This window comes from Malania oleifera, chromosome 3 (genome assembly GCF_029873635.1).
Source record: "Malania oleifera isolate guangnan ecotype guangnan chromosome 3, ASM2987363v1, whole genome shotgun sequence".
Classification (NCBI taxonomy): Eukaryota; Viridiplantae; Streptophyta; class Magnoliopsida; order Santalales; family Ximeniaceae; genus Malania; species Malania oleifera.
This window is the reverse complement of record NC_080419.1, coordinates 121,759,651-121,779,711: the sequence shown is the minus strand read 5'-3', so window position 1 is coordinate 121,779,711 and position 20,061 is coordinate 121,759,651. Positions and strand designations below refer to the sequence as shown.

The 20,061-nt window shown below is 37.2% G+C and overlaps 1 protein-coding gene across 2 annotated transcripts; it reads right to left on the bottom strand.

Annotated features, from left to right (window-relative positions):
- Window positions 1–1,084: 1,084 nt before the first annotated feature.
- On the bottom strand, window positions 1,085–19,333 carry LOC131150498 (uncharacterized). Of its 2 annotated transcripts, XM_058101239.1 has the most exons (3): window positions 19,113–19,313; window positions 3,367–3,420; window positions 1,085–2,524 (listed from the first exon to the last, which is right to left on the bottom strand). In XM_058101239.1, exon 3 carries the CDS (start codon window positions 2,461–2,463, stop codon window positions 1,423–1,425), a length of 1,041 nt encoding a protein of 346 aa, XP_057957222.1. In that variant the 5' UTR covers window positions 2,464–2,524; window positions 3,367–3,420; window positions 19,113–19,313; the 3' UTR covers window positions 1,085–1,422. The 2 variants fall into 2 exon arrangements, with proteins under 2 accessions (XP_057957222.1, XP_057957221.1); XM_058101238.1 differs by lacking the exon at window positions 3,367–3,420 and having other exon boundaries at window positions 19,113–19,333.
- Window positions 19,334–20,061: the final 728 nt, after the last annotated feature.

Here is a 20,061-nt window from a genome sequence, read left to right as displayed (position 1 = left end):
TTTTAAAAAGTATTTAAAATATTATAATTCCAAGCTGCCGAGCAGTACAATAAAAGATGGGAGTGGGTCGCAGCAATGTCAAACGCATGCTAAAAACATTGGAATAGAGCTTAAAAGGATCTCCTACTCTGCAACAGATTGTCAATATTAACTACCAAAGGACAGCCAACCAAACAAAAGCCTTGAACTTCAAAGGAACTTTACTTTAGCGTTCCAGATAGAATTAAGACGAGGAGGAGCAAATCAAATGATTGAAAAATGAGTATTCCTAATAGCATATCAAGAGCCACCCACCTAGATGCTTAAGCTGGCACAATATCATTTAGACTAAGTATATATTAAATATTGCTCATATTACATTTTAATGTGATTTGAGTGTTGGGAGGCAACAACAACATTATTTTTCTCGAAAAATAAGAGATATTACTGAAGAGAAACTAGACTCACGAGCATAAGAAATCCTCCTTAGAAGATAAACAAACAGCAGCAGCAACATTCTCATGTTATGAGAAACGTAATAATAGTATTTAATAAACAATAAAATAAATAGAAATTGTGAATTGCACGAGTCTACACTAGTTCATACGAGTTCTATCTACTATCTGTACCCTCCCGGGAATAATAACCCCTTTTTGCTCAGCATCAGCTATCATACTGTAACCTTTCCTGGAATCATATAATAGAAGAATTAACATACACACAACATACAAAATTAATAACAGTAACTAAACATCACAATTAAAGTGAATCTTATCCCAGTCCCAACTGTTTTTGGGAACAGTAATCAGGATCGGGGTTTTTTTTATCACATACACGTTATACTGGCACATCTTCCTTCTAAAAATATATAATATTAATGATGTATAAAATTAAAATTTTATTTATAAAATTTATATATATATATATATATATATATATTTGACTTTCCTTAATAATAAAACATGAAAATGTAGATTTCTTAGTATTTTTCTTTTTTTCACCTAAAATTTTTCAAGTTCCAAAGAGAACCTAAATCAACTTTTCAAACAGAAAAATAAAACAAACATACATAAAATTATACCATGCTCGAGATCAAAGAGACCTGTAACAAGAACAAAATGGTCTCAACATTACTCTGAAGTACCAATCCTACAACAAGTACTCCACTCGTGCACAAATCTATTCTTTCCCATGAGCAACTGTGCAAGGTACAACATTTCAAAAACTACAAAGAAGCAAATGAAATGACAATTACATAGATGCAGGTCTACAACTGTAAATCCAGAAAACACTTCATCAAATTGTAGAACCTCGGTGAGTTGGGATATCCAATTGGCTGAGAAATGGCAAGTAGATTCAACTCTTCAGAACTTGGGCATGGACACTCATGGATAGGGCACAACAACGGGTTGTCGCTATTGGTTATGTTCAGGTTAACAAAATTCATATCTCACCAAGATAAATCTGTTTATCACTACTGCAGGATCCAATAATAGGTTCAGTGGGATGGAAGGCAGCATCATTTACTGATCCAGTGTGGCCAGGGAGCTTGTACAAGATGCGTCGAGTGGTCGTATCCCAAATATACACCATTCGATCCGAACTACCAGCAGTAACCTTGCTTCCATCAGGTGACCAACTACATTTCAACAAGATTTTCTCAAAGTTGTGCTGGTGCCCTTCCAATATCTTCACACAACGGTTCTGAGGGGCATAGGGACGCATGTCCCAAATGCACAGCTTGCAATCCATACCATTGGTAAGGAGATATGAACCATCAGGACTCAGCTGCATACCTGTTATCATATCTTGGTGGCCTTGAAGTGTCATGGTTACCTCATTTCTGCGCAAATCCCACAATTTAATATCATTGTCAATACCACCAGTATAGATCTTATCTGACCCATCGGAGAAACTGACAGCTGTGATTTGATATTTGTCTGGGAATGTCTGGATGGCACCTCTTTGACGCATATCCCAGAGTTTGGCAGTTCCATCGTCGGATCCACTGACAACAAGTGGAGGCCCCCTCCGAGAAGGACAGCACGAGTTTACAAAAGAGGAATGTTCTGCCATCTTCTTTATCTGTTTCCCGGTTTCAACATCCCAGGCCCTCAGAGTCTTGTCTGGGCTGGCTGATATTATCTGGTACCCATCAGTAGTCCACTGGAGATCCAAAACTGCATTCTTGTGCCCTTTTAAAACCATGAAGTTTTTACACTCACCGTGCACATCCCATAAGAAAATGTCTCTGTCATGAGACCCCGATGCGATGATGTTTCCTGTCGGATTAAACTTCATTGTGTATATAGCACCCTGATGACCCGTTAACAACATGATTGGCGATACCAAACTCGATGTTCGCTTATTTCCATTTGAAACTGGTGCCTGAGGACCACCATATGGTACAGCCGACCATTCCATTCCTGGCCGTGGCCCAATCACAGACAAAGCATTTTCACCTTCCCTTGGAAAAGCTTGCATCTTGGTTTTCCTCTTGGTATTCAAAATGAGTAGAAAATTACAAATTCAATCTGCCCCAATCCTGAAATAAACATGAAAACATGTAGCTTTGTCACATCAAAGAAAATCGCTTGAAAAATAGCTCACTTACCCAAAGACCTAGACCAGGACTAAGTCCTTAAAGTTGTTACAAACAAGCAAATTTTGTAATGCAATACATAAGCATACATGTGTGTGTGTGTGTGTGTGTGTGTGTTTGTGTGTACCTTATGGATGTATGTATGTATGTATGTATGTATAGTGGCTTAACTACACGAGAAAACTTTACATTCCAAAAATCCAAAAGTAATGCAAGATCTAAAATTCAAATTATAAGGATTAGGGTTGAGAAACCAGGCAATACATAAAGCACCCAATAGGCCGCTGAAAGGTCAGTTAGTCATGCCAATAATGGATGTCATCGAGGAGAGAAAAAGAATTTCGAGAAAGAGAATAAGAAAACCTATTATGGGAAAAGAAAAAAAAAACAAAAGAAAGCAACAATGAAGTGAATACTTTCGAGACTCTAAAAATCAATCAAAAGCAGAACTCTCAAAGTTCCACAATCTGAGCACAAAAGTGAAGCAAGGCAGGCAACTCTTCTCCACAAAATATACATATCATCACACAGCACTCCATCCACAAGTACTCCAGAAACTAACAAAAACAACACAAAGCTTGAGAATCTTACCCACCCTACTCCCTCTAAACCCCAGAAACCTAAAGGAACTAGTTGTACTCAATTGCTCATATGTCAACAAATTTTTTTAGAGATTTTGCTCTGAGAGAGAGAATAAACAAATGACAGCTTGTTTTCTTTTTTAAAAAAATTGCATTCTTAAGACCCTATCATCAAGGAAGCACCAACACTCAAGAAACTCTTACCAGTGTCTGATTCATTGAACACCAACTCACCCAGCACAGCACGCAGCCCAACACCTGTCAAAAATTAAATTAATTGATTTAATTTTTTTCATACAGCCAACACTCTTTTTCAGTTGAGCAGCATGACACAATTTTAGAGACAGCCTAAACACGCCCTAAGATGGCCTGATATGTCTTTTGTGTTTTTCTTTTTCCTTTTTTGCTAAAATTACTACTTCTTAGACCAATGTTTTTCGTGCTTCTTATTGCCAGTTGCTGCTTGTTTTTTTGTTATCAGGTGATTTTTCATTATTGATGATATTTTTATGATTATATTATAAATCTGATATGATATTTTTATGATCATGAAATAAATCTGATAGCACTTTTATAGTTGAGTAGTGTCGCATTATGAACTATCAATTCCGCCAATGAATGTAGATGAACTTTGTTTGTGGAATGTACATTAACAATGCCTAAAACTCATCGTAAATTTACTTCACTGCAATTGCAGTATTTTGCATCTGAAAGGAAAAAACCAATAATAAATATGCCCAAATATGTATTTTAAAATTTTAATTAACATACCAGCCATGTCATATCCTTGCTTTTTTGAAAGTTTCCATGCCATTTATCAGTGTCGTGTTTGTGTCACATGTTGGTATCAGTGCTTCTAAGCTAACCATCATAGTTTATGAAGATTCTAAATTATTTAGTTTTCTCAGCCCCATACTCTTGCTCCCTAGTCCCAACCAACCTTAAATCCTGACCTCCAGGTTCAGTCAAGCATAAACCTCTTATCCAACAAGTTCTTGGGTCTTGATCTCTTTGCCATTCACCTCTTTCTGTGATTAAATGGGAGCTGGAAACAGATAACCCACCTTGATACCATATCTTCTTCCCACCTGACTTGTCTGTTATACTCACCATTACTACCCTAAATCAACAATAAATGATGAAAATCGCATCCAAATCCCTAGTAGAAGTTCTATTCACAAAAGAAGCATCCTGCAAAAGTGAATCCAAATTGTAAACACAAAGGGCTTGAATTTCCTTCAATGAAAAACCATCACCCAAAGTTGCTATCAAATTCACTCTCTTCTTAAGACTCAACACTCACTACTTTTAGCCACACCTCTAAATCTCCACCCTTACCATCCTTATCTCTAGAACTACTCCCACTATTATTATAGCTTTCCACAGGTGTAAAACTCCCATCTTTGTTCCTCATAAGAACAATTATTTTTTTGCAAAATTCTGGATGAAGCCTTCATTCCTCAAAAAGCTTGCACATCTCAAAAACTTACTCCATCACCCTCATTTGAGTAGCTGTCTTTCCCAACAAAAGAAGCCTACCTATTAATGCCAGTTTGAATATCAGCTCTTGCCCCTGACCTTCAGGAGAGACCATACTAATTCCAGCACCTCAAAGCTTCTATATATCGTGGCATCCACCATCTCAACTTCCTTTGTTGTTGCTGAAGAAGGATCTTCCTAATTAGACAAAGACATCAACCAACTTACAACATCACCCTCATGGAAATCACCATTGTTACCAAAGCAGGCCTTGTTTGATTTTGTCTGATCTCACATCGACTATGTACTAGAAGGATCACGCTGACGAGGATGTTAGAAATCGGACGGGGGAGCTTCTCACGAACTCACATCGGATATGTACTAGGGAAATCACACAGATGAGGACTTCAGAGATTGGGCAGGACAGCCTGTCACGATCCCACATCGAATGTGTACTGAGGAGATCTTGGGCTTATAAGGAAGGTTTGGGTTCCAACGAAGTGAAGCACCTTTTATAGGACAAACCCGTGAGGCCAGTGGACCAAAGCAGATATTACCTCACCAGAGTTGGGCCCAAGACCATTACATTTGCTCCAAACCCCTCCCCCCACCCAACCCAAAAAAACAAAAACAAAAAACAAAAAATTATGCTTCTGTAAAATGTAATAAGCCGGACCCCACATGTGCGGGAGTTTTGTGCACCAGGCTGCCCTTTTTTTGTAAAATGTAATAAGCCCTCCTTTGCATCAGCCTTGCCAACCTTCATTCTCACTGCCAAAGAAGAAGCCACTGCTTATTGCTATCATCATGATGCCCATTCTTCTGTTTGATTATAAAAATGCCAATAATTATACCCTTCGAAAGTAATTCAGGTTGTATAGTGATGGTAGGGGTTACCATCTTGTTAAATAAGGGAATTTCTCAACAATACAAAGGGATTTATAAGATCAGATTTTTGTGCAATTAAAAATTTAAAAGAAGAATAAGGAGTGCTATATTGAGCAAAAATCTAACCAACTTACAAGATAAACACGCCATCATCCCCAATCAAACAGAATTCATTGGATCCATGTAAAAACCTTATTAAACTTGTATGAATTATAAAGCACAAGGTGTTGATGATTTTATGATGGCCTTCACTAAGAATAGTTGGGAGGTGTTGCAAGATGATACCATGAGGCTTTTCAACAAGTTTCATCATAGTGAGGTGGTGGAAAAGAGTGTGAACTCAACTTTATAGCGCTTATTCCTCAGAACAAGTCAAGGACGGTGAAGATCTGAAGGACTTTAGGCCAATTAGTTCAGTGACCAATGTTTTACAAATGTTTTAACTTATCGTATTGTTTAAGATTGCTATATGGGAAAAGGAAAAAAAAAAGGGTCTTGTTTAAGATACTGAGAAAGGTGTTGTGGCCCACGATGACGTTAAAGATAGACAAATTTTAGATGTAGTTATGGTGGCAAATGAAACTTTACCTGTGATGCACTCAATGTCCTAATATTTTCACATACAGTCAGTCCCAAGTCCAGATAAAGGAGAAGGGTTGCATTATGTAGCTGATAACCAACATAAAATTGGTCAAATCACTAGAATATGAATATTTATGAATTATTTGCAGGGAAGTCCCTTACGAGCGACATGTTGCACTTATACCACCAGAGTGCAGCGAAAAGTAAGCAAGGGTGGGCTAGGTCATTGCCCCGAAATGACGCGCCTTGTCAATGCCTAGGTACAATGTCAAATATGCTAGGATTCTCACATCATTTTGAACATGGGCAAGTGAGAAGTTAGTTCAAGAAAATAGGATTAGATTAGCAACTTGGAATATCGAGACACTTACAAGTATAAGCATGGCGATTGTGGACACAATTATTAGAAGAAAAATTAATTCAATTTGCCTTCAAGAAACTAAGTGGGTAGAAGAGAAAGCTACAAAAATTGAAAACTCGGAATTCAAATTTTGGTACACTGGAAAAGAAAAACGTAAAAATGGGATAGGAATTATTGTGGACAAAAACTTAAAAGATAGTGTTGTAGATGTCAAAAGAAAGTGGATAGAATTATAAAAATCAAGATGGTCTTAGGCCAAGATATAATAAATGTCATTAGCGTTTATGCTCCTCAAGTAAGTTTAACAAAAAACCTTAAGAGACAATTTTGGGAATATATATAGATAATATTATACAAGAGATATCAGTGTTTGAGAAAATATTTATAGGAGTAGATTTGAATGGATACATTGGAAGGGATAACATAGGTATGAGAGAATACATGGAGGATATGGATATGAGGATAAATTGATAAAAATGAATCCAAAGACATGATCTTAGATTTCACCATGTCATATGATTTATTACAATGAATACTCGCTTTAAGAAGAGAGGCCACTTAATAACCTTCAAAAGTGATCAAAATAATTTTTTTTTCATTTACTAGAAAGATAGATCGTTTATAATGTAAGCATTGTAAAGTTATTTTGGGTGAAAGCTTAACTATACAACATAGAGTTTAAGTGTTAGATATATGTATTAAAAAATGGAACAGAAAGAATAAAATAAATCAGCATAAGAGAACTAGGTCACAGAACCTAATGAAAGAAAATATAATAAAATTTAAAGATAAAATGATCAAAGATTATGGTTGGACAATTGAAGATGATGTAGACACACACACACTTTTGGGTAGGATAGCTAGCTCTTTAAAAAAATAACAACCAAAGAGATTTTAGGTGAATCAAGAGAAAGATTCTTGAATAGTAAAGAAAGTTTGTGGTGAGATTAAGAAGTCCAAAAACCTGTAAAGACATAAAGGATCTAGTATAAAACATGGCAAACATGTAGAAATATGAAAAACTTTGAAAAGTATAAGGAGGTGAAAAAAATTCAAATAAGGCCGTTAGCGAAGCTAAAAATAGATCATTCAATAATTTATATGCTAGGTTAAATACAAAAGAAGGGGAAAGAGACATATTTAAACTTACTCAAGCTAGAGAAACAAAGAGTAAGGACTTAGGTAATATAAAATGTATAAAAAGTGAGGATGATATTGTCTTAGTTAAGGAAGAAGACATGAAAGAAAGATAGCAAAGTTACTTTAGTAAGCTATTTAATGAAAACCAAGTAGAAGACTTGAACTTTAATTGAAAAATGAAGAGGCTAAAAATATGAGATTTATTCATAAAATTAGAGTTAACAAAGTTAAATTTGCATTAAAAAGATGAAAAATGGAAAATCTATAGGACCAGATAACATCCCAATTGAAGTTTAGAAATTTCTAAGTGATAAAGGAATTATATGGTTAACTAATTTATTTAACACAATTATAAAAACTAAAAAAAATTCAAAGGAAAGGAGGAAAAACACTTTAATGTCTATATAAAAAAATAAAGTAGATATTCAAAATTGTAATAATTATCATGGAATTAGACGTATGAGTTAGTGAAATTGTAGGAAAGGATAGCTGAACAAAGATTCGGGTTTGAAACGATGGTCTCAAAAAATCAATTTGGTTTTATGCCTAGGAGATCTATTACAGAAGCTATATATCTTTTAAGAAGCTTAATGGAAAAGTTTAAAAAGAATAGAGACTTGCATATGGTATTATTGACTTAGAGAAAATGTATGATAGGATACCCAATGAAGTTCTATGGTAGGTTTTAGAAAAAAAAAATAATTTAGTTGTAATAGGTGTACAGATGTCATTAAGGATATGTACGATGGAGTAATGACTAGTGTTAGAACTGCATGTGGAGAGACAAGGCAATTTCCAATCACAATAAGTGTACATCAAGGATCTTTTTAGAATTTTTATCTTTTACTTTAGTGATGGATGAACTTGCTAGAAGTATCAAAAATAAGGTTCCATGGTATATGTTGTTTGCAGATGATAATGTCTTGATTGATGAAGCTAGGAGTGGAGCGGAATCTAAGTTAGAATTATGGAGAGAAGCTTTAGAATCTAGAGGTTTTAGGATAAATATAAGATGAGTATACGAAATGTAATTTCAATCATAATGGACGTAACATTGGAGATGAAGTTAAACTTTATGATAAAGAAAGCAATAACACTAGTAGATTTCGATATCTAGGATCTATTATGCAAGCTAAAGGAGAAATTAAAGAAGATTTAATGCATAGAGTTAAAGCAAGTTGGGTAAAATGGAGAAGTACATTGAGTGTGTTGTGTGATCGTAGAATACGAACATCTGTAATTTAATAGGGAAAAGTTAGGTTTATTTGAATGGTAGTCACTTAAAAAATGCATACTAAATGTCAAGAAAAATGCAAAAATAAAAATAAAAATAAAAAAGCCTCAAATACTTGTTCTAGTTATTCACAGCCAGTCTGGCACTGTAACAGCCCATAACAGTCTGTAATGGGCACATGGTTTTGTAACGGACCCTAATGGTTGTTACAGTTGTGAATCGAATTACCTAGGAGATATTGCCTCATAATGGTCTTGGAAGTCACTGATACCATTACATAACAGCCACTACGAACTGATATTTAAAACTATGGGAGGATGCCTTATCCTCCAACTCTTCTATTTTTTAGTCTTTAATGGATTTTTGTTATCTAAAAACCAGTATGAAGTATTAACAAACTCAAAGTGACCATCTCTGCTTAAGGCTTTTGAATTTTGCATAAAGGAATTAATTTGGATAAAAAAATTTATTAACCCTGTCTAGGGGCAGGAAAACCTTCAGTCATGACAAATATAAACTTATTTTAATATATAAAGAATAGAGAGGCAAGGTATCCTCCTTAATAAATCCAAAACCTAAAGAAAAACTTAACTACTAATGAAACAAGCCCGCTAAACATACACTGTCAAAAAGGCCACAAGCAAACCATCATAGTGAGGCCAAAAGCATTACTCTACTCCAAAGAAAATCGGGGTAGGGGGTGGGGGAACACTCGCCCCCTTAAAAATCCTAGCATCACACTCCAAATAAATACACCACAAAATTGCAAAAGTAGCACACTCCAAAACACTTCCACCATCTTAACACCGCCAAAAAAAAATTAAAAATAAAAATATATATAAAAAAAAACTTTCGTTCCAATGTAACTTACAAACTGTACACTTTTTTACAAATAAAAAAGTTTGCAACACATTTCGCCCTTTTCCCATTCACCACAAATTAATAAAGTCAATTCAACAACAAACAATTTTGAGAATTAATCCACTAACAGCAGAATCCATGTTCTTTTAAATAGCAAAAGAAATTAATTAGATAGAATAAGAACATACAATCAAGAGGAGAGGCACCTGACTAAAAACTCAAGCATGTTAGAGAGAGAAGCTCTCCCTTCTCTCTAGGAAGGTGCATGCTCGTGGCTGCCGGCTGGGTTTGTTCTTGGTTCCTTCTCTTCAATCGCGAGTGATTCTTGCTGTTTCTAGTGTGGATTGTGGGTACCAAAGACTGGTAGGTGGATTGTTGGTGGATTTTCAGCTTCTGATTGTGCTTCGGGATCGGGAATTTTGAAATTTCTGGTTTCCCGCTCACGCGGGATTTTGAATTCCTGTGGTTCTAATCACTCATGGCGACTCCAGGTGGTGGTAGGGCTACTAGATTCTCATCTCTGAAGGCTGATTCGAAGGAAGAAATTGCTGATGCCCTTAAGTTTATTGAACTTAAGGGTGGAAGTAAACTGTTCTGGAGTAAGAAGAATGACAAAGAAATTCTGGCAGAATACTATCGACTCTCGAAGGAGGCAGAATGTAAGTTCCAAGAATCTAAAAGCATGCATACACCAGAGGCCCTTCGAGAGCTACTCCAGAATCAATTAGGGCTTATTGCATGTCCTTCTGACCCAATGGCTGAACTGTGCACTGCAGAAAAAGGGGTCGCAATCCCGATGGTTTTCAATGAAAAGGTAATGGATGCTCCGGGATTAGTAGAGAGAGATACACCCGCTCTGGAAAGCTCGAACTATGGGAAAAACCCATAAAGGAAGGGGCAATGGGGAGAGGATGAGCCCTCTGTGTCTGCTACGCATGGCTCAAGAGACACAGAGGAGATGGTGGACTCTGGTGAAGAGGAACAACTGGAGGATGAGACAGAAAAGGTTACAGGTGTACAACCAAACCAGACTGGGAATAGGAAAAGTTATGCTCGGATAGTGAAAGGAGAAAATGAAAGAATGAACACTCGAAATAACAAGAAAGTGCCATGGTCGGATCTGTTTGCTAACAACAGAAACCCAGAATGGTGTATTCCTATACCAGCTTTCCCCTCGGATGGCTCTGGAGCTAGATTACAGAGTTCTGATCTCTCGATTCCTGAATTATCCTATCTCAAGTGCCTTGCAGGGTACTTTGCTGGTAAGTTCCCAGGTAAGGTTGCATTGAATAATCTGGCGTCTTCCTGGAAGATGAAAGTGAACTATTTGTGTCATAATGATGGGTGGATTGTATTTAAATTTGCTAATGAAGAGGACTTGGAGTGTATTCTGCAGAAGGGACCATATGCAGTGTATGGAATGACTTTGTTACTGAAAAAAAATGCCAAAAAGATTTCAATTTGAACCGGAACACAAGACTATTCTTCCTGTCTGGGTGCAACTGAAGAACCTCCCAATCGAAATGTGGACACCAAATGCTTTAGGGAGAATATGCTCTGAACTTGGGAGACCTCTGTGTGCCGATAAGCTTACTGCTCAATGTGCTAGGATTTCTTGTGCCAGAGTCCTAGTGGAGGTTGATGTAGCCAAGGACATTAAACACTGTGTTTAAGTGTGGTTACCAGAGGATGAGGAGATGTACCAAGAAGTTTTTTATGAAAATCTCCCCAGTTACTGTTCTTTGTGCAAAGTGGTGGGTCATTCAGTCAATTTCTGCAGTAGCAAGAAAGAGAAGGAAGAGAAGGAAAAGACTAACATTAAAAAAATCTTTGTAGCAAAGAACATCAGTAATGAAGTTACTGGAAGGATGTCTGAAACTGATTCTGGGAGTAAGGGTTAAACAATGATTGTGGAAAATAAAAAGGAGAATGAGGGGGCAAGGCTGGATAGAGTTCTGGATGAGGAACAGGATTCTTTGGCTTGTCCATCAGTTTGAAGACCACCAGTAGAGAGAAGGGCAATACAAAAGATTTGGCTGTAACACGGGTAGCTGGTAATGGAAACCAATGTAGAATTGATAAGTATGATCCTTTTCCCTCTTCTTCTGGTGTTAAGGAAGCAAGGGAATTGGGGAATGAATCTGTGGTGAGTAACAATCTGGTGGGAAACAGGCACAAGGGGAGTCTAGAAAACATTTTTTGTCCTGATGTTGATTTTGGAAACAGATTTCAATCTGCTCCTGAGTCTGGCTTCTTGGGTCATTATGTGGTTAGGTTGGGGGATGACAGCAATACAGGGAAACACTGTCTGGAATCTGTGGAGGATCATTGTGGAGAAAGGATTTTATTGTCCTGCTGGTCAGGTAAATGAGGAAGGTCAGGAGGGAACAGCTGTGGCTTGTCCTGTAATTGAAGTTCATGCTTCCTCCTGTCTTGGTGAATCTGAGTTGATGACAAAGGAAGGTCAGGGTGGATGTAATGCCATTTCTTTGGAAGTCTCTGGGCCCCCTATCCCTAATGTGGGGTTGGAGGTAATATGTGCATTACTAGCAAATGGTGGATCATCAAATGCTCTGAAGAAAGGCTTGCTGGCTCAAAAGAATAATGATGATGGGTGCACCCAAGTTAAAAGCAAGACAGCTATGAAGAGGGGTGGGGTTGTAACTCAAAACAACCAGGAAAAGGGGGTCAGACCCCCTTCATACATCATGAAGATCGTAGCATGGAACATAAGGGGCTTCAACAGTCCCTTGAAACAGAATGGGGTTCTTGACCTCATGAAGAAAAATAAGGTTGATGTTATGGGACTTCTGGAAACTAAGCTGTCTCCTGAAAGGTTAGGGAAGATAATGAATAAAAAGTTCAGTTCATGGAAGCAAGCCAACAATTTTGATCACCACTGTGCAGGGAGGATCTGGGTGCTATGGAATTCTCAGAAAGTTCAGGTACAGATACTGGGTTCGAAAGCTCAGGTAATACATTGCAAGGTTATTTGTTTAGTTACATCTAGCTGCTTTGCCTTGAGTTTTGTATATGGATTTAATTCTATTGTAGCCAGGAGACCACTATGGCAGGACCTTAATGATTTCAGCCAAACATCATATCCCTGGCTGGTCTTGGGAGACTTCAACTGTGTTCTGTCACCAGAGGAAAAACAGAATGAAGTGCCTGCTACAGCTTATGAGGTGAAGGACATAAATGATTGCTTTTGTGAAGCTGGCCTGATGGATCTTAACTCTTCTGGGTGCTTCCTTACCTGGTCAAATGGTAATGTATGGTGCAAATTGGATAGAGCAGTGGTCAATCACAAATGGCTTATCTCAGGGTTTAATGCTAACACTGAATTTCAATTTCCTGGAGTATATACTCTGATCATTCTCCTTGCATTGTAACTCTGTTTGAACAATCGAATAGTGGAAGAAGACCTTTTAAATTCTTTAATATGTGGGTGAACCATGAAAATTTTCAGGAGGTTGTTAAAAGAGGTTGGGAACTGAATGTAAGGGGATTTGCTCAATTCAGATTCGTGAAAAAGTTGCAAGCATTGAAACAGCCACTCAGAAGTTTAAATTATCTGCATTTTTCTCATATAACAAATAGAGCTGAAAGTGCCATGGAAGAAGTAGCAGAGGCTCAGCAGATGCTTCATGACTCCCCAGGGGATCTGGAATTCCAAAGAAGATTATTAGAGAAGAAAGAGAAGGCTAACAAACAGTTCCTCTCCCAGTTTGCTGAGGCCAAATACCTGAAAGACAGTGATAAAGGGACTTCTTACTTCCATGCTTTAATGAGAAGAAAAGCACACAGAAACCACATTACTGCTGTAATGAAAGAAAATGGTGAAAGAACTTCCTCCCAGCAGCAAGTTGTTGAGGAGTTTCTTGAATTCTACAAGAATCTCCTGGGTAAAGAGGATGAAACTGACAGTATTGATCCACAGATTGTAGCTAGAGGAAAAATTTTAAATGAAGCTCAAGCAGCTCAAATGATTGCACCCATTACAGAAGAGGAAATCAAAAATGCTTTGTTCAATATTGGGGACAACAAATCAGCAGGTTCTGATGGTTACATAGCCTGCTTCTTTAAAAGAACATGGAACTTAACTGGTATAGATTTCATTGATGCTGTTAAAGAATTTTTTAATTCTGGGAATTTACTGAAACAAATAAACCCTACGATAATTGCATTAATCCCCAAGTCGAAGCATGCTTGCACTGTCCAGGAATTCAGACCTATTTCTTGCGGCAGCATTCTTTATAAAGCCATTGCAAAGATAATTGCAAGCAGAATCAAACCTTGCCTTCAAGAGATAGTTAGCCCAACTCAGTCGGCCTTTGTTGAACAACGAAGCATGGTAGAAAACATTTATCTTGTCCAGGAGAATGAGAGGAAATATGCGAGAAAAAGAGCCTCACCCAGATGCTTGCTCAAAGTGGATCTTAAAAAACTTATGATATGATGTCTTGGAAATTTATCAGAGAGATGTTGGTGAAACTGAACTTCCCGGGGGCTCTAATTGACTGGGTGAACCAATGTGTAACTACCACCAACTTCTCTCTTTCCATTAATGGTGGATATCATGGGTTTTTTTTTAAGGAAAGAAAGGTTTGAGACAAGGGAACCCTCTCTCCCCTCTCTTGTTTGTAATTGGGTTGGAATATGTCTCGAGGCTGCTTGCTGGTTTGGAGCTCAACAGAAAATACAGATTTCATCCTAGGTGTGAACAACTAAAAATTTCTCATTTAGCTTTTGCTGATGATCTGGTAATGTTTTCTAGAGGAGACTCGAATTCTGTGGAGGCTATGTTAAACTGCCTTGTTGCATTTTTAAAGTGTTCAGGGTTACTTGCCAATAATCTGAAATCTAGTATACTTCATGCTGGAATTAAGGCAGTGGAGCTGGACCAAATAAAGAGACTAACAAATTTCCAGGAACGAAGCTTTCCATTCAGATATTTAGGCATCCCAGTGGCAGCTTCAAGATTGAATAAAATGCATTTCTCCCCCTTGATTAATAGAGTGTCTGAGCTGCTACAAGGATGGCCATCTCATACAATTTCCTACGCAGGTAAGTTGGAGCTTGTGAATTCTGTGATTCAAGGTGTTGAACGCTTTTGGCTTGCCATCTTCCCAATCCAAAAATCTGTTATGGACCATGTGATTAGACTGTGTAGGACCTTTTTTAGGGGTGGTGGGAAGAAGCCCCCTATTGCATGGAAGGAGATGTGTATCCCTAAAAAGGAAGGGGGTCTGGGGATATTTGATCTTAGAAGCTCTACTCTCCCAAGCCCTCTAGAATATCCAAAGTAAAAAAGACTCTCTCTGGGCTAAATGGATGCACCAAATCTATTTAAAGGAATCAAATTTCTGGGATGCAGTGGCTAAACATGATGATTCTCCTCTATGGAAAAAGATAGTAGAACTAAAAAACCAGCTTGTGCAGAATTGTAGGGGTAACATGGCAGCTGAATGTTTGTTAAAGCAATGGGTGGTTGATGGGCAAATTTCTTCATCATTGGCTTATGAAATCAAGGGGAGAACTGTCCTATGGCACAAAGAAGTATGGAAATGTGGAAGCATCCCTAAACATGCTTTCACTTTATGGATGGGGTTAAAAGGAAGGCTACCTACGAATGATAAATTATTTGGTGATGGCATAAAGTGGAATTGTGTATTGTATAATTCAGAGCTGGAGTCCAATGAGCATCTCTTTTTCTCATGTCAATTCTCAAGAGAGGTTTGGGGTCAGATCAGGGCTTGGTTAGGCATATCAAGAGAAATGTCCACTATCAAATCTGCACTAAAATGGTTACATAAAGAAGCTAGAGGTACTGGGGTCCAACCTACAGGGAAGAAGGTATGCCTGGCAGCTACTGTGTATATGATATGGCACTTCAGGAACAGGAGAAAGTTCGAGGGAAAGATCATATCCCCACCAGAGTTGGTTGAAGTGATCCAAAGGTACACGTTTAGAATAGTTTTTGATAAATTCAATATGTTTCATATTCCATGAATGATGTCAGTTATGTTGAAGTTTGTTACTCATGCTGATAGCTAGGCAGGTCGTATGATCTGTCCTACTTTTGTGTATGTTATGATAGTTTTTTGATGAATCCTGGGTATGCCCAGTGTAGTTGTATATTCTCAACTTTGATTAATACATTTACTTTTATTGATAAAAAAAAAAAAAAAAGAGGAGAGGCACCTTCTTTAAAGAATCTGGGATGCCCCAAGGAAAACAAAATAAGAAAATCAAAACAATGTAAAAAACGGCACAAAGAAATCAGCACATCCTAGGAAGTCAACAGAGAAAGCCAATCCTGCTGAATATCTGAGAAGCATATCCCCTTGAAATTACCATCACCTATGCACCACAAAGAAACCAGAAAATGAATATTCCCCCACACCAACAAATATACTAGTTTCTTCCCTGAAAGTATAGGCAAGTAATGTTCCTTTCACAAACCCCAAAATACTGAAAATAAAGCACTAATGTGTAGCAATTTTCCTTCCTTCTTCCGACCAAACCCAACAAAATATATATCAAAAACTCCTCCATTGTCCCTAGACAAACCAACTTTCTCCAAAATAACTAAACAACTTGTTCCAAACCTTCCATGCAAAATTGCAATGCAAAAAAAGATGTAGAGCAGATTCTGAGCAGTAAAAACAAAGCACACATATATCTGGAGAGAGCCTTTAAAGGCCTCCTCATCTATAGCAAGTTATTAGTGTTTATCCTATTAAGCACAACCAACCAAATAAAAGCTTTAAGCTTAGGAGGGATTTTGGCCTTCCAAATAGCTTTGTAGAGACGGAAGGAAAAGTTGGTGCTGATCAAGAATTCACAAAAAGATTTGCAGGAATAGAACCCCGAGTGTTCCAAGAGCCAAGATCAGTTATCGGCTTCCGAAGATACCTGATAATTATTCAACATGACCAACAATGAAGATAACTCATTTGTTTTCAAATATCTCCTAAACTGAAAATTCCAAGTAAAGGACCATTCGTATCAACAATGAAAGAGGAAATGGAATCATTTTGTCTTGAGCTCAATCGGAGTAGGCAAGGAAAAGAGGTGGACAAGACAATAATCCCCAACCAAAGGTCTTTCCAAAAATAAAATACACCCCTTACCCAGCACAAATCTAGTATGAGCAATCAAGAGAGGGAAAATTTGAGAAATAGCTTTCCATGGGCTTTCCAAAGAGCATCTAGAACCCAAATTGGAATCCCACCCATTCCCGTCAAGTCCAAATTAGCTTTTAATAACTTTATGCTACAAAGAAGAATTCTCTAAAAGGGAACCGCCAAAGTCATTTGGCCAAGAGAGCCATGTTTTTAGACATCAAATTTCCAAGACACAAACTGCCCTCCTATTTTAGACCTACAAACTACCTCCCAACTCACCAAATGATCCCTAAAACCCCCTACCCCCTAACCAAAGAAAATCTCTCTTAATCCTCTCTATCTTACCAGCAGCACCCACTGGAATTTTAAAAATAGAAAGAAAATATAACGGTATACTATAAAGACAAGCCTGGATTAGAGTAATCCTACCTCTCAAGGGAAAAAGAGCTCCCTTCAACCCATCTAGACGCTTGGACACTCTCTCAACTACCAGGTTCCAAGAGCTAACTGACCTAGGATTGCCCCCCAAAGGAACCCCTAGATATGACAACAGCCAATCCAACTCAATGCACCCTATCTCCAAAGATAACTCTCTGACACATCGTAAAATCCTTTCAAAATATGGAGAAGCCACAAAATATTCAAAAAAGAAAGCCAGTGATCCTCCAAGAAAAAGATGGCATTGTCAGCGAACTGAAGGTGTGAGACCGTAATATCCACCTCCCCAATTCCAAACCTTTCACTAAACCTCTTTCCACCAACCTATCAACCAGCCTACTCAAAATATCCACCACTAAAACAAATAAAAACAGGTAAAGAGGATCACCTTGGCGAATCCCCCTTGCGGCCCTAAAGCAAGATCTAGGTTCTCCATTTACTATCACCAAGTAAAACATGTTAGATATACAACCTTTCGTCCACCTTCAAACACCAATTACTGGAAACAACACCCAAGCAACTTTTTTGCTCACTCATTTGGAAAATTAAAAGCACAATTCACCCATCTAAGTACATAAATTGCACAACTCTACAATGAATATAACCTCTAACTTTTCAACGACCCCTTTTAATATCAACCCAATTACACAAATATTAAGTAAAATTTTTTTCCTCCGCCTTTCAGGAGCCAATCATCCAAGCACACGGAGTGAAGCTAATTAAACAGAAACAATAAAATTTGCCATGAATTCACAATAGAAGCCCTAACTTTGTTTGGGTTAAGTGATTTGGGGAGGAAAAAAAAAAGGCAGTTCGATGCACAAAGTTCCCGCATATGCGAGGTCTAGGGAAGGGGAAGACCACAATGGGTCTATAGTACACAGCCTTACCTTGCATTTTTGCAAAGATGCTATTTTCACGCCTCAAACCCATGACCGCCGACCGGTGACAACCTTACCGTTGCGCCTAAGCTCCCCTTTATGGGGAAAAGAAAAATATTTAAAAAAAAAAAACAAAACCCTTTCTCTTCAAATCATTCATTCGGATTGCACAACATAAAATAAATGGAGAAAAAAGGTCACTCATTTGGATTGCGCTCTATAAAATAAATCCCCCCATAGCCTTCTTTTTTTGAATCCCTTCAAAACCAGAGAGAATTGGAGAGAAAAGAAACTTAATTTATAATATTTTTAAAAAATAACCAAAATACCTCAAGATAAAAAAACATTTACGATCTTAGTTAAGAAATAAAATGTCAATTCAATAAAATAATATAAGATCTTCTCTTTTCTCTTCATTTATCAGAAGTAGAGAGAAATTGCTCTCTTTTCTTTTCATTTCTCCCTAGTTTTCCAAATAATAAGTGAGAGAAATCACTCCTATTCCTTCTCTTTTCTCATTGACTGAAACAATTATCATTTCTTTCCAATTCTCCCTTAAAATCATCTCCATATTTTTCTTTTCTCTTCATTAAACATATTTCCCACTTTCAGGAACCATTTTACTTTGAAAGAAAATAGACAAATTTAAAAAAGAAACTAAGGAAAAACAAATTGACCAAAATCAATGCATCTTTGCAAGATTGTGGGAAAAGATCCCCAGACTTCGAAAGAATCATTATGTTAGCTGAAATGATGGGCAACTTAAATATAAAATAAAAGAGACGGCACTGGGAAAAAAATTAGACGAAAAAGTGAAGTGGACAGATAGAAGATACTGCGTTACATCGTCATTCAAATAATTGTAGTTACATAAGGAAATATTCAAACCAAATACTACATACAAAGAAATACATATCAGACCCGTAGCTAGGGTCCTCTATAGAGAGAGAGAGAACCTTGAATATGAAGGAGTTCTTGTCTTCGTCGGCAGCAGCACCCCCCACGAGAGAGAGAGAGAGAGAGAGAGAGAGAGAGAGAGAGAGAGAGAGAAGCGTCGTTCCGTCCCCGTTGAAGTGAACGACTCGCCAGTCGCCACCACTTTGAAGCTGAAGCTGAAGCTGCAGAGCAAACGACGTCGTTTTCAACCAAGGAGAAGGCACTCCAAAAAGTGTTGAGGACTCTTTTTTTGCCCCTCTCGCAGTAAAACAACAAATTTCTTTCATTTTTTTTTCCAATTTTGTCACCTTCAGGCTCTGTTTGGCTGTTTGCGATGAAAGGAAGATATAAAAGAATGAACTTTTTTTTATATTTGATTAAAAAATAAATAAATAACGTGAAAAGTAAAATAATATACATATATATATATAGCATATAAAAATGAGTAATTAAATTTTCACAATATTACTATTTAATTTTTAAAATTTTTAATTATTTTAAATAAATTCTGTTATTTTATAGTATTTGATATTAAAAAATATACGATTGAAAGTGATTTTTTTTTCAAACAAAATCAATAATGCAAAGGGAACTATAAAGTGAAAATTAAATAAAATTGTCAACACTATATTAAAAAAAATAAAGGTACAAGGCCATCTATTTTTTAATTTGTTGGCCTATGGGTGCAATAAATATTAAGAGAGGAAGTCAAAGATTGCAACTTCATGAATCAGGCATGATCCAACGTGATTGTTTTTTGACACCAACTCCTCCATAGTCAAGATTTGCAGTTTGGAATTGCAGGCTCTATATCCATGTCTCCTCTCCTTCCCTATAAAATGGGTTGTGTGTTGTAGAGGAATATACAAAAATACACAAGTGTAATTAGTAATGTAAATATCAAGTGAGTTGTGTTGTATTTGAGAAGTTGAATTGAGAGTTGAATTTGAGTGTGTTACTTCCCCTTTA